This window comes from Falco biarmicus, chromosome 3, assembly GCF_023638135.1.
Source record: "Falco biarmicus isolate bFalBia1 chromosome 3, bFalBia1.pri, whole genome shotgun sequence".
Lineage (NCBI taxonomy): Eukaryota > Metazoa > Chordata > Aves > Falconiformes > Falconidae > Falco > Falco biarmicus.
In genome coordinates this window covers 15,808,597-15,832,752 of record NC_079290.1, presented here as the reverse complement: position 1 = coordinate 15,832,752, position 24,156 = coordinate 15,808,597, and the positions used below count along the sequence as shown (strand labels likewise).

At 43.9% G+C, this 24,156-nt stretch overlaps 2 protein-coding genes across 12 annotated transcripts in view; one reads left to right on the top strand and one right to left on the bottom strand.

Moving 5' to 3' along the window:
- CYRIB (CYFIP related Rac1 interactor B) overlaps nucleotides 1–24,156 on the bottom strand; it is a 98,865-nt gene that overhangs the window by 59,139 nt on the left and 15,570 nt on the right. Inside the window, exons 1-2 of one of the 11 annotated variants that reach the window (XM_056333883.1) lie at nucleotides 18,613–18,742; nucleotides 17,805–17,925 (exon numbers count right to left, since the gene is read on the bottom strand). The exons of 8 other annotated variants lie outside the window; for them this stretch is intronic. In XM_056333883.1, coding sequence (XP_056189858.1) covers nucleotides 17,805–17,825 — 21 coding nt within the window. In that variant the 5' untranslated portion in view covers nucleotides 17,826–17,925; nucleotides 18,613–18,742. Of the gene's footprint in view, nucleotides 1–17,804; nucleotides 17,926–18,612; nucleotides 18,845–24,156 lie in introns of those variants that run through there. 2 more of the 11 variants (XM_056333881.1, XM_056333890.1) reach the window with 2 other exon arrangements.
- On the top strand, nucleotides 1,643–3,319 carry LOC130147095 (uncharacterized). The gene has a single exon (XM_056333895.1). The coding sequence runs from the start codon at nucleotides 2,275–2,277 to the stop codon at nucleotides 3,214–3,216; it is 942 nt and encodes a 313-aa protein (XP_056189870.1). The 5' UTR covers nucleotides 1,643–2,274; the 3' UTR covers nucleotides 3,217–3,319.

Sequence of the window (24,156 nt, the reverse complement as noted above, 5' to 3'; positions counted from 1 at the left end):
GGTATATCACAGGAAGAAAAACACTGTCCACTCTCATGAGATGGTTTTAAATGTAGCCATCTGAAGTCAGACCTAATCAAATGGTGCTTAATAAATACTGAGATATCAACAACAACAACAACAAAAAAGACTCTGTCCATGCACAGAGAGAACAGCAAAAAGAATTTGCTGGAATATGTAAATTTTTTTTCATTTCCCCAGACACCATTCATAGCAGTACGCTAGTTATTTGAACAGCGGCTAGCACAATAATCCGCTGTACATGTGGAGCAGCAATCATTTCCTGCTCATCTTTGAACACTTGCACAAAAGCTGCTGCTCAGCAAGCAAAATTCTTTTTAAGTTGTAAAAAAGTCATTAACAAATATTTATTTTGCTAAATTACTATTTCAGTTGCATAAACAATTTATGTCAGTTTTATACTAAGCTCAGAATTTTGGTTTGGGTTTCTTCATGACTGTGAAGCCACTAAAAACATTAGCCTCCCAATTACCTTTAAAAAAAGCAGTTTGTCATAACTGTCTGAGAAGGCTAGTACTTACATAAAGTTTGCTTAGACACAGCAGTTTAGTAAGACAAGCTCTTAAATGAACACAGTACAGAAAGAAGTCACGTTACGAAAAGAATTCTGAAAGAATCAGAAGTACAAAATTATTTTCAAACAAACATGTAAGAATATCCTATTTAACTCTGTGGTAAGGCTTATGTTTAAAATGAAATCTAAATTAGCAAAATTTGGGATCGTTAGAATCTTCCACTAACTGCCAACAGTACATATGCCTACAGTTTCCCAAGCTAATTTCACTAGCAGCATAGTGTCACAACAAAATAATAAGCAAAATTAGCATATGCAGGTGAGATAAATTCTAGCTTTCCTCAACAGCATGCACTGACTCCTTTTTGATGACCACCAGATTAGGACAAACTGTTCATAGTTTTTAGCTAGGAAAAAAGTTAGAGCTCATTTCAATTTTGCTGTTTGAGCAGGTTCAACTACGCATTTGTGAAGCTGCTCCTTCTTTGTTGACGCTAAAGGAGGCTAAAAGCTGCTCAAGTGATTAAAACGCTCACAAAGTCCAAAAATTAACCTGCTTGAAGTTGTTCTTCTGATGCTGATGAACCACTCGCCCATAACAGAGCAAGGTGGAAGCATGCGATTCAGACCATGAATGCACAAAAAAGCGCCAACGCTTTCCAATCACCACATCAGAGAAACACCTGACAACGGGTCTTCCCAACAAAAAATGACTCCTCTTTGCCTGCCGAATAGCTTCTCAGCGCTGGCGTCCTGTCTGGGCGATCGGCGGTAGACATCCACTACAACATCTTTTGTTTTCCATCCCCCTAATCCTCATCCAGAGACTAAACCACATCAACGCTAACTGTAAAGGGCTGTACAACCAAACCTCTCCCTTACGGGCAGGGCAGTATCTCCCACCGCGCCTGCCCTGCCTACCCCTCAGAGCAGTCTGTCACCCGCCACCCCAGCACTCAGCTCCTGCGATTCATATCACGAAGTCTCACGACCACCAATGACATCGTATCGTAGCTCTGGTGACTGACCAAGGCTTCCTTCTAGCAAAGGCATCTGCAGGCGCAGCGCCCGACAGCCGCCTGCCGCAGGGGCCGCGGGCAGCCCAGCCCCGCTTAAGCCGTTGCCTTCCCAGAGCGCCCTGCGGAGGCCGTTGGGGGCGGAGCGGAACGCAGCACGCCCCAGCGTTCCACAACCGGCCACCCCAGAGCCCTTCGCACCCGGCAGGCGCAACGGGCCATGGCGCTGCCGCCGCTGCAGCTCTCACTGCGAAGCCCCGGGGCTCCCCCCACGCCCCAGCCGCGTCAGCCTCTGGGCCACTCCAAAACCGTCTACCCGCAAGGTAGGGACCAACCCTGACCCCTGTGGCCTGGGGACATTCTTGGGGGTGAGTGGAGGTGACCACCAGGGCTCGCTCATGTCTCTCTCGAGGCTCAGCCGAACTGTGCCGCCCGTGCAGGCAGGGGCAGCCCACCCCCACAGCCCGTGCACCCACCGCAGCGCTGGCACTGCGGCCACCTGCAGTGGGCATGGCACCCCCGGCCACACAGCATTTTTGGCACGAGGGTTCAGCAATCCTGTGTGAATGCCCCTGCCTCACCTGGGTACTGCCTGGCCCAGTAAACACAATTTACAAAGAATTTCCCAGACACCTGGGGACATCTCTCCTGAAGCCATCTCTCCCATAAGCCAGTTTCCTCCCCAGCCTGCAACCCTGTCCCACCAGCACGGTGGCTCACCCCATGGGGGTATGCTGGCCACAAGCTCCTCACGTGCCTGGTACAGACCCGGGCATGTCAGTGAGCGGGGCTGGCTCGGCGGGTGCCCCTGGAGAGTCCCCCGGCCCAGCACGCGTCTCACTCGCCCACACAGGTCTGCTGATGGCTCCATGTGGCTGCCTTTTTGACCCTCAAGTCTTCTGTACCCAGTGGACGGACACCAACCTGCCTCCACCAGCCACCTCCACACTGAGCCATCGCGCTGGGTCTCTGCTGGGCACTGCCCTGCGGGGCCCCCTGGGCTGCGGGACACCCCCAGCCTGGGCAGTCCCTGGGACCCCCCAGGGCCAAGCACAACACTGTGCGCCCTTCAACCTCCAGGGGAGAGCTGTGGCCTCAGCCCCCTCAGTGCTGCTGCCGTGCCTTCCTCAGTACCAGGACATGGAGAAGCAGTTGGCACAGCTCAGCCTCTCCGGCACGGCCACCCCCGTGGGGGCAGCCCTGGGCACCAACACCCTCCCAGGCACCAACACCTTCAGCCACGCTGCTGCCCACCACCACCAAGCCATCGGGGGCCCAGCAGATGATCTTCTGCTGCTCCAGGAGATGATGCAGAACTGCTCCTTGGTCAGCCAGGAGGAGCCCAGCAGCATCCCTGTGTATGGGGAAGATGGTGACACCGGCAGAGCCATCTACCGCTTCGTCATCAGCTCGCTCTCACTGCCCGCGGAGATGCTCAGCCCAGACCACAGCGTCCCTGAGACCACCACCAACATCCCGAGCCCACAGCAATTCAAGACCATCGTGACAGCGGCTCAGGATGTTGCGGGATGTGGGGCCAGGCGTGCCACTGCCCCAGCCTGGCAGGCCAGGAAAGCTGGGGCAAAAGCGCAAAAGCGCCCTTCCAAGCCCATCCGGGAAGCGCAGGGCTTGTGGGGTCAGCACTGGGGTGGGATGGTAAATTAAACCCACAGCAGGGATCGGAGAGGGGAGTAGGAGGGGGGTAGGAAGTGGTGGTGTACTTGGGGGTGAGGAGGGGGTGCGGGGTGTTTAATAGTGTTCATGACACCTTTGCTCTTGTTTTTTCATGTGGCCCTTACCCAGCCCACCCTTACAGTAGTACCTTGAAGGTATCACTTCGGAAAACCCCTTCAGCACTAATTATATAATAAATTGACTAGCAAGACAAAAGTGTTTGGCTGCTTCATCTTCTATTCCTTAACTAGCACAACATTTTTAGAGACAAAAAAAGTCTACCGTAAACCTAGAGGTTTAACACTGATGCTTGCCACTCTGGCTTCTAAACTTGTACTGAGCACAAATTTGTTTTGGATCAACAGGTAACAGGAATCACCACAGTCAGACCTATAAATGACAAAGGTGTTCAAGTATCTATAAAAATGGAGGAGTAGCAGCATGACTGCCTCCTGTCCACATCCCACTTGTTTGCACATCAGTGTCAACAACCCTGAATCCACCCAACTCCCATCTCATACCAACAAGGATACACAGCATTCTGTTCCCACAGCCCAAGAAAGGTCAGGGGATGGTGGTGTGGGGGGAGAACTGGACTTCACACTCCTTTGCACTGAAATTATTTAAATTAGGGGCAGGTTACCTTTTGTGTTCTTTTTTTTTGGCCTTTTTTCCTCCAACTTACATGCAAGATGTCATTAACCACAATGTATTTTCATAAAGCCAAGAACACTCACACATAACTACACTTTCCCTATTTTCCATGCGCAGCACAGCAGTTCTGCATTGATTTAGTAACAATGTGAGCCCTCTGCAAAGGTTTGCTCTAAGTTCAGAACAGGAGAACAACCTACATTTCATTTCTCCTTCCTTCTGCAAGGTTGAGTCACCTTTCAGAAAGGTAACCAAACACAGAAGAAGAAGAAGAATCTTTAATGGAAAGCCTCGTGTTCAAGAGAACATGCAGCACTGACACAGGCCACAGTTCAATTCTTTGGCTCTTTCTGCAGCGACACAGACAAGAGAACTGCACAACTTTTTTCCTGTTAGAAGCAAAATCTATTGCTATCCACAGCCAAACAACTTTGGCAAAGGATTTCAGAGATAAATGAAAGGCTTTAGCATTTATGAAGACTGAATTAGTGCAAACAAATCCCTCTAATTTACTGTATTAAAAAAAAGGAAAAAAAACCCAAACACCACCACACACACACACCACCCTCACATATGGGATAAAGCAGAAAGTTCAACTACCTTCAAAGACGAAGAGCAACTTCAGTATAAAATTGATATCTGTATTTGTTTCCTTTGGTCTCTCTAGAACTTCAAATAAAGCTTTTATGCTATTATATTTTAAGCCATGACTGCTAGAAGAGACAGTTCTTGCTGTATTTCTTGTATTGTACCAATATGAACACCACCAGATGAATGTGGGTAAGTTCCCTGGTTAGAACTACTATAACCTCACAAGTTGTTGGTTTGAAATCTATACCAGTTTCCCAAGTCTGTTTTGCACAGCCCAACCAGTAGACAGGACAGAGCAAGCAAAACTCAAGTTCAAGCTTTAGATCGCTACTTATATTTGTGTAACGTACTACTACAGTTCATCACACTGGAATGGACGGACCTCTTTAAATCATCTATCTACATTACACACTTGTGTATCAGAACAATCAAGCAATTGGGATTAGAGCACTCAGTCAACAAAGCCAATGAAGTAACACCCCAGGTCTGCTGGTATGGTTAGTTTTGTCAGTGCAACTTTCAACTGCACACACCATCTAGCAGATTCTGAAACAGTTACTCACATATCACATAATATTTAATATTATCTGTTTAAATACATATTCTATATTGATATATTATAAATAGTTACGCTTATATGTACTACACATTAGATTATTCATTACTATCCATGCCTTCCAGTGAGTCAGAAGCTGAGCAATAAGACAAATGCAAATGTAGTAATTTTCTTACAAATATGATAGTTAGACAGAACTGATCCCTTGTTACCAGGCAAGCAGACTAGACAACACATTTCCATCTCTTCTGCTCTGGATAGGCTAAAAATATATATATAAAAATAATATATATTATAAATATATGTACTGTTTCAATCCTGGTATTTACTGTAGTTTTCTATAAACACAGGTTAGATAAAACTAATACATGGAAGTCAACTGTAAAATGTGCAAGTCTCATTAAGCATGGGACAGTTCTGGGGCTGTAGCTTTCAGAAATGTTTTCCAAAATAATTACTTTGAAGACTAGCTAGCTATTAGAACAACACAGCATATTTTAAAACCATGACTATACCATTTCTATTTAAAGATTAAATCAGTGCTATTTTACAAGGTACAGAATCAACTGTTTGGCACAGGTGCTACAGAGGAACTAATCTATAAGTTTCTGGGCTGAGGACATGGCTACTGTGTCAGAGACACTTCCCCAAAAGGTTTTCTTTTCATAACCTACAAAATCTGGAGGGGGGAAATGGGGACCCCATCTGTCTAAGAAAAGATCACCTTTTTCAAACTTGTTCAAGTCAGACAACATAAGCCCAGCCAGATTTCCCATATAACTAAGAAATGTACGCCATGATAAAGTCTCAGGCAATAACAGATGCTGACAAAGGAGAGTTGCGTCTTTCAACAGGTATTATCTGCTGCCTATGATAAACACTACTCATCCCAGTCAACAACAACAAAAAAATAATAGGAGATGCTGAATTTACTACTTCTGCTCAAATGATACTAGAAAAGCTTGAAGTATGGACCTTGAAGATCAGTTTCACTGCAAAAGTAAGAATTTGATCCTTTTTTTCTGGAAGCGCTGTTTTGGAAAGGGTAAGAGTAGTGCTCATAGCTCTTCACAAAGATAAGTTTTCTTTTGCAGTGTAAACTTTACTCAGACCCAAGGGGAGTATCTGTCAGAAAACCAGATTACTACAACAAGCACACAGAGTGCCCCAATTACAAGTACCGCGAAACCTTGAGAACGACAGCATAAAGGGAGAAATAAAAAACAAGCCATGTGCTGTTCAACAAGCCACCCCAACTCCAAAGCACAGTTCAAACAAAACCCAACAGGACTTCTGGTATGACTAGCCCTACCTTCAGAGCTGAAAAACAGATCCCAACAAGTGTGCTTCCAGGATCCCCGAACCTGATCAGTCTGGAGTAGGGGTGGAGGGTATAGAAAAAAGTAAAGTTCAAAGACAAAATTCAAGCAAGCAATTTCCCTTTCAGGCAGATCTACCCTCAACTTTGTAGAGATGATTACATGTATTAATGATGCTAAATGACTGAAGCATTTAGGATAACAAACAGAGCTATTGTACTACTGAATTACATGCTACTAGTAGCAGCTACTCTAAACATTGTTCTTTTACCAGTATTCAGGGGAGAATAAAGCAGAGAAAAGTACGGTTGTTAAAAGCAAAAGAAAACACAAAGAATGTTATCTATGTCAGATATTTCCTGAAGTATGAGCAAGAGCTTTCTACACAAATGTCAAATAAAATAGGATTAGAAAGGACAGAGCAATAACAGTGAAACTAGCTGATCAGCTGTAAAACAAGAGCATGAACCCTACCTTCCCATTACTTCTACTACCATGTTCACAGGCAGGACACAGCCTTTGCATTTCCGTCGCAAGCCTACCCTGTAATGGCAGTCTCAGCAATTCATGAAGCAGAGCACAGCTCACAGTAGTAAGGAAGAGATGATGTTACACACAATAACCAGTTGATGAGAGGAAAAAAAAGCAAACTTTTATGAGGTGTCCTCTTTCAGTGAAGGGCAGCAGATGAAGTGTAGAAATCTGCACTCTGGGACCTCCCCTAAGGCAAGGGGGGGGAAAGAATAACTTAACTAAACCACCTTTAAATCAAGCATAAAACTATGTAAGAGCACAAGTACTTTAAAGAATTAGGTTATTTATAATATATATATTTTTATGAAATACTAAGATGACTATTCAGATGTATCTAACAAGGCTTTCACTCACCATCTTCAATTTTTTTTTTCTTTCTCTGGACTTCCAAAGATGAGTTGTAACACTAGCTGAAATTAAGACTGAACACTGTCCTTGACAAAACATACACTTAAGTACCAACATAAAATAGCTTATTTTTCTTATCATTAAGTATCTTGAACTGCTAAATCAAATCTGTGTTTGTTTACAACACAAGATAAAAATGAAACATCCAATCCTTTTGCCAAGTACAGCATTTTGTCAGGACTAAAGTAAATATATTTTTTCTAATATTTTGATCCAGAATCAGGAAATAGACCAATTCTAAGTGCAAACAATTGTGCTTTTTATTTTAAGTAAAGCATTTGGATTTCAATTATTATTTTTAACATGCAAAAATACTAAAACCGAAGATGACACATTCTGAGGAAGTTAAAGTTATGTAACTGTGGAAGCTAAACACAAATTACTTGAAGTTAGTAAGTAATTTTTAGTCCTTTTTCTGCAGCTACTGCATATATACATCAACAACACAAAATTAAGCAGCACTGAATCCTTCCGGCAGTGCTGTAAAGCCAACACATTGTAAAAACTGAACTATATTGTTCTTGGTATTTTTTATTTCCTGACAACTGTTAGCAGCACACAGTGTGCCCTGATGAGTGAGAGCATGCATGCTTGTCCCCTGGCAGGGAGGATCTGCCCTCAACAGATAGAACAAAAGCATAAGCAAAGCCTGTATCACTGGTATACCATAACAGAGGCTTGAAAATCACTTAAGTATTTTGGCTAGCAATTAAAATAGTTTCTTAAAAATGCATGTGGGTTCTATATCAGCTCAAATTTGCTTGGGATACAAACTGCCCTACTTGAGTACTGTATTGAGATATAATATAGCTAACTATACTTAACAGTGTGTGGATGCACATGCAAGTAAATAGGTGCACACGTGTTTTTATAGATATATACACACACACATGCATGTGAAAATCTATACACATAGAGAGTAACTATAAGATGCAAACTACATCACCTTATTGCATTCCCATCCTCTGGGGACAGATGGCTGTTGGATTGTTGGGGTTTTTCTGTGGCGGGGTTTTGTTGTTTTTTCCTTTTTAAATAAAGTCTTATTATGACTGTACTTCCTTTTTTTTTTTTAGCGCTGCTACTCACAGCTCTCTCCTGACTCACCCACACATAGCTATGCTTCAGCATGTTGCACTTCATGTTCTTTTATGAAGTGTCACTATAATTCTTACTTGAACTGAAGATACTTGAATTGCTTATATCCACCCACAGAAGTAGAGGTGGGCAGAGCTGACAGATCACATAACTAAATACACAAAAAGCCTACATAAGGCCAGAAAACAGCACCTGAGGCTCTCATTGTTTGAAGTCTGTGTGTCCTTTTCCACGTAAAGTACCTCAGGTTTGAACACCAATGTTTGTCACATACCCAGTATCACATCAGAAGCCAGCTGTGCTAGAACTAGAAACCCAGAGTACTGATTGACTTTTCAGATCAAAAGCACTCCTGTGATCATTCCCCTCCCAAACAAGGGGGAAATATCTCTACCTTAAGACCCGAAAAGAGATTTGCTATCAACAAATGCAAACCTTTCAAGAGAAAATAAGTTTCCACCAAATTTAATCCACAGCAAAAGTGTTCCTGAAGTCCTGCTAGCTGCAAAGCTGATCAGCCAAATATTAACTGAACATAAGCCAACATAGTAGGCCTGGCAAGAAAAGGCAAAAAACCACAGCTCCATCAGCGGAGGCTGCTGTTCTTTTCTTTACCCAGGAGTAAACACTTTTTTTTCTTTTTTTATACTGTTTTCTAACCAGCATAAGCCTCATTCATAGTATTTCCCTTAAAAAAGAAGCTCCCAAGAAAAACTTAAGAGTGACAAGCTAGTAAGAGGATTCAAAACAAAAAAAAAAAATCCAACCCATCAGGGTAGCAAAGGCTTTTTCCCTTCCTTCTAATGACAGAAGAAATAGCAGTTTTATACCTCTTACACTGGTTGATACAGTTTGTCTCAAAGAGAAACTTGGGATGCCACAAGGCTTTACAAAACAGAACGAGCTTATGGTTCCTCTCCCTTCCAGTGGCCACAGCAGAACAGAACTATCTGTCAAATTAAACATCTAAGCAACAGGAAAAATTGAGAGACACCCAGCTGAAATAGGAATGAGCTCATTTTTTCTTCCTTCACCATGAAGGAGAGAAATGAATTCATTGCTCACAATTCTGTTAATAAAGCTGCAGCCCCACTTTGACTTTCTCATAACATTTACATACCAAAACCAGTGCTGTTTTATAACATGTGGCAGTTTGGCCCTTTAAGTCTGGCCTCAAAGCTGTGTGAATGCAGTCCAGCTAAGGAATGCATCAATCTGCATCAATACGAAAAGTTTGTGGGAATTACTAATACCAGGGTATGAGCTCTTGAGAGTCACACAATGCCAGAATTAATCCTTCATTTCTCTGAACAAGCGACATATTTACACAAGAACAACCTAGAAATAACTTTGCCTTTTTGACAAAATGAAATGGCCACATTCTGCTGCTGCGATAAACAGATTGACCTTTGAGCATTGCCACATTCTCCAATTCACTTATGGGAGCTACATGTCCAAAGAGACTAAAAATGAACACAAGAAACAACTGTGAAGTTAGAATATAGTGTTAAAATGGAATCATAGCGAGAGAAAAGCAGCAAGTTCAATGGGGATGTGGCTGCAATATGTAAACTAGTCTAAAAAGACTCAGTTTCCAGTAATTTCTAACCCATGCAAAACTGGCCGAACTTCTCTTCTTCGTGCTTTTGCCTCTCATGTGTAGAATAGGAAGCAAACCACTTCCTCATCTCACTAGACCATTCTGATAATAAAAACTGTACAGAAAGCAGTACCAGACTATCCAAGAGGAAGTTAATTGCATCTCTGGAACAATCTAGCAAGAGCATGGCACAATATTAAGCAAGGAAGACAAACTATTCAGCACTTGTTCACTAAACTAGCAGCAGCCACTCCACCTTTGGGATAAAGCAAGGTTCCTAATGGAAGAAATGGCACACAATTAGGTGTTCAAGGGTGCTTTCTTTCTGCAGTTTCTTTACTTTTGAGTCCTGCTTCACAGCCTAACAGAAAAGACCAAGTATAAACTCTCAACTAGGAGATTAGCCGAACAATCTATCCTTGTAGTTATACGACACATCACCAGAATCAGAACCATTTGCTTATGACACCAATTTCTACCACTTAGATACATGTCAAGCTAAGATGGTGAAGACATGATGACTACTAATGGCAATGGACTGAAACTCTGTATGTTAGGTTTCATTGTAGCCCCTTCCTCACAGTTTTTCTGACTCTACCATCCCAAGTTCCTTGTCCAACAGACCCATCTGCCTTTTTTATAAAATCCCAGCTTCTACTCTGACTTACTCTGTCCAGCCTTCTCCCCAGCAGCTCTCTTCCATGTATTTTCTTTGTTCAGCAAGTCCCCATTTCCCTTAATGTCCCCAAGATGCCGGGCATGAGGTAGCATCATTCCCACACCGTCCCTTGGTACCTGACTGATACTCTCCACACAGTCAACAAGCTTCCAGCCCAGCCTCTCCACTACTTTTATAACAACTTATCCCCAACTCAAATTCTAATTAATATTATTTCCTGCTTTCAACTCAAAGCAAGCTGACCTTCCTCCTAGTTAATTGCCATCACTCCTCATCTCAGCTGTCCTCTCCATCCAAACCTGTTTCTTTTCCCATGCTGCCCAGCTGGATACATGTTTATTAGAGCATGAGTTTTCACGGGACTGTAATGGGGTCAAACTGAGGCCCACTCTGGACTAGGGACAGGGAGAGAAGCAAAGCAAGAGGCACAAGCCCTGCAATAACCTCTGCTGTAAAGCTGAGCCACACTAAAGCTATTTGAAGAGCTATCAAAATTTTAAGACTACACTGTGTTCCCCAGCCTCACTTTCGGCAGCTACTTTTAAGTAGTTTGACTGACATTCCTTTGAAAACCTGACACAACAGCAATATTATATAACATTATTTGCTCCAAGTATTAGGTCTTAATCAATAGTATCCTACACTGCCTTTACTGTCAGTCCCACCTACAGTAAGTTCCTCACCAGGACATGATTCTACACCATGTTTATTAAGAAGTCATAGTTATAGAAAAATGGATAGTTTCTCCATAACAAGTTTGAATGCTGCTAAAACCAGGAACTTCAGAAAAGGCAAGAAAACAACCTGGATTTTGTTCAGCTAGTTGAAAGCTCTTATAAGGTCATCCTCTGAACTTCGAGTTAGGAGATACCAACTAGGTCATGTTATTCTGTTACTACTGCTAAGAAATTAATTTAGCTCTGAACTCTGAGATGCAAAGGTAAGAACAGTTAAAGCATTTAAGTACTACTTTAGTATCTGGGAGAATATGACTTTAGCCAATTGCACGTGGTAACAAGCAGCAAGTAATCTACAAGTAGTTACCCAAAGCAAAAAATTTGGGAACTACTATTAGAATTCAACTGCCTGTTCAGCTGACAAATTCACATCTCCCCACATAAGGTTCTACACACAAGCAAGAAGTCCAAACTCTTAATTAATTAACTACTATCCATAAGTAATCCTTACATAACACACTGCCTTGTCTGTATGATCTTCATTTGTATAAAAGGTCAGCAATTTTATCTTTGAGATGAAGCCTTACGAAGTCTAGTGGTTACATATTTCACTTCCACATTAAGAAGGAACAGTTTCAAATAACCATATGTCTCAGCACATAAAAGGTGCAAATATAACAAATAGAAATTAACTGGCTTTTCATGCCCAGAATGCATTTTGCCTGAGAAGTTTCACTTTCAGGGACACTAAAAAGGAAGGTTTTGTTTTTAACAAAATTAATTCTTACAGCTTTTTATTTTCCTCTGACTAGCAATGCTAGAATACAGAAAACCACCTTTTTTTCTTTTTTGCAGTAGAAAGGTCAAACTGATTTGTACATCAGAAGCCAAAACAAACACCTTTGTTGTCCCCCACAAAAAGAATTTGCTTTCCCTGTGAGGATGTTCCCTCAAGGAGAACCAGCCACCATCCAGTGCCACACCTGACTGGAAGAATACAGAATTAGATCTAACTTATGAAGTTACAAAACTGCTAGAGCTACTAGTCACAGAAACAGGGTTTTCCAGTCAGCTAATTTACAACTAGGGCTGCTAGGAACTCATCTATTACCTTGTATAGTACACCAGGAAGAAGTTACTCACGCTAACACTCCATTTAATTTAATAATCTAGTACTGAAGGAGAAAGAGAATTGCCTCATGGCTGAATTTAATAGTCTTCTGAACTACACCAGTTAAACAGAATTTGCTCACAGGACAGCCTCCTGCTACTGGGGAATGGTTAAGTCTCATAGTCTGAAGTAAAAAGTGCTTTTAAAAATTTATCTAGGACAGCATTCTGCTGCACTTTCTTATACAGAAAGTGATTACTGACATAACACTTTTTTGCCTGGTGGTCACCAATTCAGGTAAAGCATTTGCTGATGGAATCAGCCTTCCAGACAAACTTATTAACTGCCTACAGGATCAAGCTTTAGGTTTTGGTGTGGGTGGCAGACAGAAGCCCTGTTTTGCAAGGCATGCTATTTCCGTAGCTACAGCCACACCAAACTGAATGCACTCAACCTCTCAAGCTAAGCTGTCCCAAACCCAATCATACTATATGCACAGGGACCACCTGTGAATCCCAAGTGCTGTAGATATAAGCCAGAGAATCGGCCAAACACTTAGTAAACAAGACCAAAAACCACAGAGCATTTCCACTGCAGTAAAAGAATAAAAATAAATCCTCCCATATAAACATTATTAGAGTAAACCAGTTTTATAGACTTGAAGATTGTACGCAAGTACAATCTCTTTGTTTCAGAGATAATTAATCTCCTTTTTTTCCTGCAGTCCCGCAACAGTTCTGTGTATTAGAAAAAAGGTGCTGGGTTTGGTCAGTCACACAGCATTCCCCAAATGCAACACTAGAACTTCAGGTCAGTGCAAGTAAGGCAAATAATCTTTCCTGATGCACACACAAGTTTGCCAATACCTGTCTAGGTACTAGAAATGTAAATATTATTTTTCTAGGTGTTCAAAAAGTAGTGTTAAAGAACACTTAAAAATAATGTCTGGTACCAAAAGTCCATTTATGAATCAGTTTCATGGCCAGTATTGACAATTGCAGAGTTGAAGAAAAATAAATTACTAAACATTTCACCAAGACCACTTCATTCTGTAGCAATAGTAAACTAAGATGATAGCATAACCAGATGACAAAGGTTTTAACAACAGATGCAAGTTCATAAGCCACATACACACACAGCAGAACACTGTCAGCCTTTACCTCACACCTACAACTAACTTAAAAACTACCTTGAAATTCACAGAATCATTTAGGTTGGGAAAGACCTTTAAAATCATCAAGTCCAACTGTTAATCCAGGATTGCCAAGTCTACCACTAACCATGTTCTTAAGTGCCACATCTATACATTTTTTAAATGCTTCTAGAGACTGTGATCCCGCCACCTACCCCTGGCAGTCTGTTCCAATGCCCGACCACTCTTCAAGTGAAAAAAAAAATTCCTAATATCCAATCTATACCTTCCCTGGTGTAACTTGAGGCCATTTCCTCTTGTTCTATGGCTTGTTATCTGGGAGAAGAGACTGACCCCCACGTGCCTACAGCCTCCTGTCCAGGAGTTCTAGGGAGCTGTAAGATCTCCCTTCAACTCCCTCCTCTTCAGGCTAAACCCCTCTAGTTCCCTCAGCTGCTCCTCACAAGCCCTGTGCTCCAGACCCTTCACCAGCTTCGCTGCCCATCTCTGGACACACTCCAGCACCTCAGTGTCTTTTCTTGTAGTGAGGGGCCCCAAACCAAACACAGTATTTGAGCTGCAGCCTCACCAGTGCTACAGGGGTCTGTAGCTAGTCCTGCTGGCCACACTGTTTCAGATTCAAGCCAGGGTGCTGTTGGCCTTCTTGGCCACCTGGACACACAGCTGGCTCATGTTCAGACGGCTGCTGACCAACACCCCCAAGGTCCTCTACCCCCAGGCAGCTTCCCAGCCGCTCTGACCCCAGCCTGTAGCGCTGTGTGGGGTTGGTGTGACCCAAGTGCAGGACCCGGCACTGAGCCTTGTTGCACCCCATACAACTGGCCTCAGCCCATCGGTCCAGCCTGTCCCAACCCTTCTGCAGAGCCTTCCTGCCCCCCAGCAGATCAACACTCCCCCTCAAATGATCATTCAAATTATCATGAGTGAAAGGCAAAAGAATGCACCACTTTACTTGCACCTTTCAATATGCTTTGTCTATAACTAGTTTCACTATTTCCACAGTGAAGGTATTCTCTGGTCATCAGACTTTCATGTGACAAAGACAACAAAATGTCATTTCTAAAAAGAAGAATGCAATTAAAACCACAGGAGATGGGGAACACAGGAGAAAGTGCTGTAACTAAAAATACTTTCAGCTCTACCTAGTCAATCCTAAAACTGCTCATTGTTTGTTGTTGGTTTCTGTTAAGCTCTGCTGTTTATATAATTGCAATACACATATTTCCAGTAAGCACTGGGATTGCAAATGTAAAACAGCACCTATATAAGAAAGCCTATTACTCTCAGCAAATTTTAGACAGTTTGAAACACTCTGCCAGCTGCAGCAGCCAATTTGTGGCACTCGAGAGAACATTGCTGAATCACAGAAGGGGGGGAAACTGAGGTGAATTTATATGAGATCCTGAAATTAAAGGCAATCAAATAAGCTCCTGTCTTCATACACATAAAGAGAAAAGTAGACTTCTCCACACTGGGTATAGGTGTCAAATATTCCAGTCACAAGGAAGAAAATAGTAACACTTTTACATAAAGTTTACATGTCCATAGATATAATATCAAAGGAAGACTTACAAAGTATGCAAGAGGACTACCTGTTTACTTGAAAGTGCTCTTGATACATGCAAACGAATGAGAGAAGAAAAGATGTCTAAAGGTATATGCAACTGGCCATCATTTACAGCTGGAAAATTATCTGAAATAAATCTTATCCTGCCTAAAAGATGTATTTCAGGTGCCACGGCTAGAGAGCAGTGCCAATGCTTCACGTTCCCCAGCATTTCACTGCTTTCAGCCCAAGCATAGCTTCCTTCGTATCCCCAGCCCCCTTGCTCTCCCCACCTCTGAAGCCATGTTGGTAAGACTTGATGGGATTCAGATGGACCAAAATGACTACCATGATGACCCTCTGCATTACAGTACTAAGCACAGGAGTTGGCACTGACATTCAAACCTCGTGTGGATTCAGCACATACATTCGCTTGGGCTGCATACCTCGCCTGCAGCACATTTGCTTGACAGCTGATAGTCCATGAGATGCAATTTGACAACACTCAAAACATTTCAGCGTTAGAAGATGTATTTTCAAACACTTTTACAATGAATAAGTCTCATAAAATTGATTTATAATACCCTTCAGGGTAGTTAACATTACCTTAACAGACAAGAGTCATTCTTCTCAACTGAAGCCCATCTACATCAATGACTAAAACTCTTGGTGTAATTTTAAGAGCATGCTTTTAGGTAGGGCAGGCAAAGTGGTAACCTTGATTTATACTAGCACCATTATTTCTTAAAAAAAAAACAACACACAAAAAAACAACAAACACACCCCAACCTAAATGCTTAAAAAGCAAATCTGACTTCTTGCAAATAAGCCTTAATTTTGCCTGTCTCTTCTACAGGGTATGCATTAGTTCCATCTATGCTCCCAGCTGGCAGGGAAAAAAAAAAAAAAAAAGTACCGCTGGCTGTTTGTGTATCTGTATTCTCCTAGATACACAGAGAGGGGAAAAAAAACCCTGCATTTAAGTTCCCCATGCCCAAGCAGCTACAGAAATCCAAAGTGGCCCCTACATATGCTTTTCCAAATGACAGAGCCAATTTCTGCTACTGTATCACTCAATAATTTAGTAGTTAGCAATATAAATATTCCCCATCCTTCTGTCTCTTTACAGTATTAATTCCAAGTGTCTCATAAGCATCATTACAAGTCTGGTGACAGACAACTTGAATTAAGTTCCCTACATAACTGCCCCAAAACTAGTTCAGCTACTGCATTCAATTAATTTCAAAATTAATTATTCTGCTAAGATGTATAACTACCGAAAGACATAATAAAAAATTGTTTCCTTTTTCTTTTTATCCAGACATTAAGACTCCCACAAAACTCAAATAAGGGGACAGGACAGTTATGTATGCAAGAACAGAACTAGCTAACATGATATTTCTACAGTCTACTGACGTTCCTGCAGGAACGGTTTCAATATGAAGATTTAGAGAATTTCAGAAGACATCTCTTCAACAATCTGTCACCTCAGGTGGTCCCAGCTAAACTGCAAATAATGAAGAAAATCTAGAGCACCTGAAGACAAATGGAAGTCGCGTAACAGATGGGATCAAATTCATTCCTTACTTTCATACAACCACAGCACTTCTTGACAGGATTATTTTAAAACAGATTCTGGGATCACTTCTTTCTACAGCCCCTACTCTCTGACAGTGAATATATGCAGTAAGAAATCTGACAGTCTGACTTGGACAAAATGCTATCTGTTCCCCCACTGAAATCTTCCATTTCCACAATGGAATACTTACGGTATGCCAGACACAAAAAAATCCTACTTTATGGAACAGCACTGCCTTATTCACATGGTTTAGGATTTTGCTGGTAAACTTGCTACACAGAACTGAAGATGTGTTTTGCAAAACAACGCACCTTGCTAGACAAAGATATTTGTCAGGTGGAACCTTCTAAGTTTGGATTCACATTCCAACCTTGACAGGAGTAACCTCAGATCAATTACTAAATGTCTCCTGTCCAACACCCCTATCTATCACAACCTACTATAGAAAATGCTCGTTAATTTAAAAGATATATTTAAAAGTCCAAGCAGTCAGAGCACAAAGCAATCTCTTTGTGATGGGGGGGGCAGGGGGTAAGTATAAGCAAAACAGACTTTGCCGTTTTTAACAACAGAAATGGTAATAAGAAGGAATACAGATTATTAGATCAATCTAGAAAATGTTTTACTGGTGTGAGGATTAACATACATGCTAATCAATACTTTTATTTCCATACTACCTTACCAGAAATGCGGAATGACAGATTTTAAACGTTAGTAAGACTCCGCTATCACAGCGGAGAGACAGCTGTCATACTGTCACTGACATTTGGATCCAGGATGCTGATGCAATGGAACAGGAAAAGAAAAAACACTTCAAAGACCTTCAAAACACATACTATTTCTTTGGTATCTGAAATGTTTCTGTGAAGAAACTTCTTGTGTTTCATTACTGCATGAGATACGATACCAGATTTTAAAAAGTAACAAAACAGAACTGCATGGCATGTGCCCTTATCCTTGAATCGCACAGGAGAGAATTAAAATCCCATTAAAATTTGATTTTATCAGCTATTTAATGAATAGGTTAGAAACAACACCCTCCTCTTACAGCTTCTGAATTCACCTTAACCCTACCTGTAATTGCAGTCCCAGCATCACAGGTACCGCACACAGAACTGCAGGATACACCCTAACCACGACAAATTCGCACGGATTCCTGTATTCTGCTTAACTCGCTGCGTGTCTCAGCTACAGTCTGAAAGACCGCAGATGTCCCTTCAAGAGGCGTGCTCCTCCCGGTTAACCATTCACACTGTCACTCCATCCCGCGGCACTGACCGCACCCGGCGGGGCCGGCGCGCAGGGCTGCACCGCGGGAGGCTGGTGGCGGCCGCCGGGGCGGACGGGCTGCTCCGGCCCCGCCAGCCGAGCCCGGGCGCCGGGGAGCACAGCGGCTCCGCTGCCTCCGACCCGCCGCCGCGAGGGGAAGGAGCCCCGCCGGAGAGCCGGGGAAGCACAGAGGAGGGTTATTCAGCACAGGGCAGGTCCCTGGCAATTCGCGTGGTTTCCCCCGGCGAGGCAGGCGGCGGCCGCCGCTTCTCCCCGCCGCGGGAGGCCCCGGCGGGCCGGCAGCCCCCTCCTCGCCCAGCCGGGCGCCCCGGGGACGGCGCTGCGGGGGCGAAGCGGCGGCGGGACGGGGAGGGCAGGGACGCGGGGAAGTTGCGGAGGGCTGAGGGGAGGCGGGTTTGGCCCGGGGAAGGGGGGTGGTGGGGGGTTAGAGCAACAGATGGGAGCCGGGGCGGGGGGAAGCTCCGGCTCCTCAGGGACGGGCAGGGCCCCAGCGGGAAGGCGGTGGGGGTCGCGCCGCTCGGGCTGAGACGAACGCGGGATGAAGCGCGGCGCCCCGCCCGGCCCCCCCGCCCTCCACACCGCTGACACTCACCGAGCCGCCCCGCGGAGGGCGATGCGGACGGGAGCGGGAGCCGGAGCCGCCGCCTCCCCCCGCTCGGCCGGAGGCAGCGACAGCAGCAGCGTGGCCGGAGCCCCGCGCAGGGGAGGGCGCGGATGGCGACAGCGCCGGAGCCGCCCGCGCTGGGGGGAAGGGGGGAGGAGGGGGAGGGGGAGCGATCTGCACAGCACCACAGGGGACCGGCCGTGCGGGCGGGCGTGCGATGACCCGGATGTAGGAGCGGGAAAGGGGGGGGGCGGCGAGCAGGTGACTGCGCAAGCGCGCCAGGCTGCCAGCGCACTGCGCATGCACCTGCTTCGACTCTGAGTGTCTCGGGCAGGGGCGGGGGAGCGAAACTGAGGCGGGCGGGCAACCGAGACGGCGAGTGGGTCAACCTCCTTAAAGGGGCCGCGGCGCAGCCTGGAGCCCGGGGCGGCTCGGGGAGGGGGCAGCCATCTTCCCGCAGCTCCCGGGGTGCTGGGCTGAGCCCCCCCGCCGCCTCCCAGCCTCCGCTAACGACTCAGTAAAGCCACTTAACAGTATGGCTCGTTGCTTAAGCCAGTTGTGTGATTTTGTTGGGTTTTTTTTTTTTTTAAGGCCTGACTCGGGGGCTTTAAATATTTGCAGTTGGCAAAGCTGGGATGGGAAAGAAAATAAGGCTCCTTCTGTGTGAAATGCGGGGTTCCTGACTGAAAGACGTGCATAAATTTCGTACCAGGTGGATCGTGTTGTAAGATCTAAGCAAAAAAAAAAAGTGGGAATAAGATCCCTGGGCGAGCTCTGCAGTGCCGGAGCCCCGCACGGGAGTGCGTCCCACTGCCCTAATGGCTGACACCACACTGCTCTCCCTCTGCCCTAAAATGCAACAAACCGTGGCAAAATGCGTTAAGAAACACAAAAATACATTTTAAGGGCATTTCATGGACTCACTTACAGACTTCCCCTTCTGTGCATGCATCCTGTTAATGAAGGTTTCGCCTCTTCCTTGCCTGTATCACACCTTGGATTGTGGTGCCATTACATTGGGACATCGCACGCCTGCTGGTGTGGATAGATTCGCCAAAGCAGAGGGATAGCACCAATACCTCGTTTTCAGGCTTGCTTCTTTAGTAAAATTACATACATCCACGCAGAAATAAAGAACGAAAAAAGTTCTGCTCGTCATTTTTTTTTCTTAAAATAACCTAGAACCTAGACAACGCTTTTCAAAATTGCGCTGTGAAGGCCCGTCTGGCCTTGGCCTTGGCGCTGAGCGGCTCCCCGAAGCCGAGGGGCAGCTGCGCCGTGCTTGGCCAAGCCAGGTAGGAGCGGTTCAGCAGCGTGCGGGTACAGCCAAGACAGATCTTGCAGCCTCACACGGTAGAGCATGATCATTGGCAAAAGTGATTGTTCAATCTGAAAGAGGCAAACGAACCACTTGAAAGTCTAACCACTTCTGCTACTTTCTCCTTAGATGCTTAGCACCAGTTTAGTAACTGCCAAATATTAGTGGATACCAAGTTCCTCCAAACCCACTTTGAGAAAGAATGAAAATGGAAAAGACCTCAGCAATCTATTTATTTGTCAACGTGTTTATCTTTTTTAATTATTTTTGTACCTGAATATATGTTGACTTAAAGTGCTAAGCTTTGTGCCTCTTCTAAGTTGGTAGGATTCAAGCTGTATGGAGTCGCTACACTAGTAACTTTGCAGTATTCTAGGTAAAAGAGTCTCCTGGAATATAAAGAAGCCATTTGTGAGTATAGTTCAGCTGCAAAACCTGCTCGACGGACTCAAAGGATATCACTGCACTTTAGCTTTGGTCCGTGGGTAACATTCAGGCAAGACCAGGGCTGGTACGCCACATACCTGCCTGCTGCCGTCACCTAAGTAGGGAAAGGGGAGCCATGCAGGCTCCCAGAAGTTTGTGTAGATTGGAACAAATAGAGATGTCCAAGAAGATACCAAAGAAGATTTTCACAGAAGCAGCTTGGGCAGAATGACAGAGGAAAAGAAGTCCCAGTTCTGCTTCTGCTTGATTTGTCTAAGTGGGTAGGCTAAACGAAGTGCTTGACGTAACTTTTCACTTCTGCTATGGCAAGGGCTTTTTGCGACTAGCAGATACAAACTTTGAGGTGTGGATCGACACACCCTCCTTCCTGAGATGATGGCAGGTCACTACCACATCTCCTTCTTCTCTGAAGTCCTTTGAAAGTCTGTGTGCCAGGCAGGAAGCGATGCAGGTCCCACTGAACTGAATTCAAGGGAAGCAGAATTATGCTGAGTTCATGCTGGACTCATTACTGTGTGGGCTTAGAAAAAACTTGGGCGCTCTCACCTCTCACACTACAGAACTTCACCCTGTTACACAGAGCTAAGGAAACCATCAGTGATGAGCGATTTTTGGTGCTCATAACATTATAAACTGCTTGGGACTTGGCAGGGCGGGGTGAGACAAGGGGAATTTCCTACTGCAACCATAACCAGGTTTATAATACTGTTTATTCTTTAGGGCTCTTCAGAATTGTAAGGTACCCTTGATTTGGATCTCTCATCTTTCAGAAGTACAAGTAAGAAAGGCCAGACCCTGAACATCACTGATGCTTTAACAGCAGCTGCCTACTAAGAAATCCACATCCCACATAATAATTGAAGCATGAAAAATTACTGAACACTCTGGAAAATGTTGCATGACTAAAAAACCCAGCAATTTTCTATTAGTTCTGCCTTCACTTTTAATTTCTTAATTGCTTCTTCTGAACAGAAAATTATTTTACCAGGTTATTACTGTAATAAAGAACAAAATTAAAGATTATATTTGCCAGCTAGTATCATAAAGTAGAGCAGTAACAGCACATAACTGCTTTTGTGCTGCTAAATGCCCATGGACTGTTTTGTTAGTAGGGCTGTGGCTGCCAGGCAGGTATAGCTGACACTTAGGAAAGAAAACAGGTCAGAGCATTTTCACGGAGCAAAGATTATTAAGCTCCAAATGTACTACTACCGGATGTATATGTAGTGTATACATGTGCATATATCCCGGTGACAAAAGATGACTTTATTTTATATATAGATGGCCAGACAGGTAAGTAAAACCACAGAAGGAAACCTGCCCTTAAGTGCCATACACAGAATACTTCGGCTACTTTGAAGCCTAATGGTAGCCTACGGGAGAAAGTCCAAAGGAGAAAAGGAAGTCATCCTTATCCTCTCCCATTTGTACTCAGCTGGGACAATAGGGCGCACCATCCACTGGTAACAGCCCTGTTTGTCTTTGGGGGGAGGACACCACTAACTTTCCATTACATGGATGAAAATAGAAAGCAAGCATCCTGTACCCAAACATTCAATTTTTAGAAAATTTTCGAGGAGATTTCTTACAGCAAAATTTCAAGAATGAGAAAGAGAGGCAGCTTTGCAGACATCCCTTGTTACACTTTTGTGGTTCATAGCATCTTTCAGTTTGGATAAAGCTAACATCAGGTTTTGCCCCCCCCCCCCCTTCCAGATTTCTCCACTTTCTGAAGTGCACAGCTAGTAGATGAGGGACTGCAGAAGCAGTCACATTCACACTAGAGTGTCCTTTCCGGCTTTCATTTTTGGTAGTATAAACCCTCTGATATAAATGTAGCTCTTCAGAAATATAAACAGTTGCAAGAAAATATGAGTGATCTACATACATGTTGAAAAGCACAGACAAAACAAAAAGCCAAGGTCAAATCATTGGATGCTTTCAAGATGCCTGAAGTGCTTCCAGATACTGTAATGCCAAACAATTACAATGTTTTATATTTGCAGGGAGACAGGCACTCGCAATCTCAAAATGCCTTTCCCCCCAAAGAAGGTCACTTTGATATTTAGGTGGCAAGTGGGGAAATCAAGGCACTTCAGAAGTTCATTGGTTTTACTCTGCCAGACCTGATGAAAGTCTGTCATCTCCTCGTGCTGTGCCCCAGTCACTTCAGATGACTAATTACATTAGTCATCTCATCTTCTGCCATTACAAAGTCTGAGATTATTTTCAAGTTTGCTCATCTGTTGATGCAATTGCTCCCTGCAAATGATCAGCATGGCCTCTTCGTACAGGGAGCCTGAGCTAATATATGCACCATGCTTTTGATTGATGAACACTTCTTTAAGTTAAATGATGCAGGAGGATTTAGTGTTGGACCACAATCAAAGATAAGGGTGATTTTACAATATAAAGCTCTTTTCACATTTTGCTGCCTTTCCTCAACAGCACAGCTCACTTGTATGAGACAGAAAAGCAAAAAAAAGGAATAAAGAGAAAACGGCAGCCTATTAAGGCTGCATTAGAAAGAACACTGCAGACCAGTAAGCATAAGGGAAGGTGGAAAGAGGAACTGCAGCTATTTTAATCATATTTTATCTCTACTGGAAAAAAGAAAGATAAATTAGGGTAATAGAGCTGTTACAGAGTAGAGCAGAACATGGTATTAGACACCAAGATCTTTAAGCCACTTATTAAAGTTTGCAAAATACAGAATTTCTTCAGCAACCACCACATGGACACCACTGCACTGAGAAGTACTTCCACGAATTGCAGTGGCAAAACCTATGCTGCTAGCAAACAGGTGAGCTGGGCAGTGAGAGAAAAGGCCTGCTAAGCAATCCAGATAATCCAGCATTACCAGGTTCGGGAGGTCCTGGCCACAGATCACACTTCCAAATTTATGGCACTCAGGTAAGGAAAAACCCAAGATGCACCCATTCTTCAGCAGAGGTTTTCTCAGTGTAGTGGAAAAGCTGCAAACGCTTCAGCAGGTGCTGGATCGTCACCTCTGCTTGTATGAAAGGCACCCTTCTCCAGCAAAGCTCCTAAGTGACACTGGACTTCCTCACTTGGGGTAGCAGTTAGTGCCTTTAAGTAAGGGCTTCACTAAGTCAGGGGAGGCTGCAAATTGGAGAGCAATGCAGAGTGGCAGGCATTTTACTTGACCTCCCATTAGCCCTCCATCAAGCCAGTTTATTAAACACAGTAAACCACCAGGACCACAGTAGGAAATAAACCATATATCCGAACTGGAACTTTCTCACAAGCCTCTTTCCTCCCCCCGTCTCAATGTTTCAGATCAATCAGCAGCATAATAGCATTCCTGTTAATGGACAGAATCAATGTTTCAGAGAACAGGGAAGGCAATATTTAAGAGGACTAGCCTGTTTCATTACTCTCTGGAAGAGAACGCAAATTTGTTTGTTTGTTTGTTTCTTTTTTTTTTGAGCAATCACAATTGTGCTGCCCTGATGGAAACAAATATTCATTGATTCACTGAGAATTCTGCCTACTTCAGGAGCATGAGACTGGTATTTTACTTTGCTCACATCCTTTGTCGCGATGTAATCATCGGAGGGTTTCTCTTTATTGCTTATTTTTTGCCTTTCCCCCCAAAGTGCTTTATTCATTTGTTATTAGAAACCCTCAGAATTGCATTTGGCTCCTAAGAGATTTTTTGGGCTGTGTTTAGGTGTTGCCAAGGGACATTGTCAAGAGACCGTTTCACTTTGTCTCAGCTGTTTCCTTTGCTGCAGTGGTACTTA

What these genes read in the sequence shown, in the direction of transcription:
- LOC130147095 (XM_056333895.1), top strand. Translation starts at nt 2,275, where the DNA reads ATGGGGGTATGCTGGCCACAAGCTCCTCACGTGCCTGGTACAGACCCG.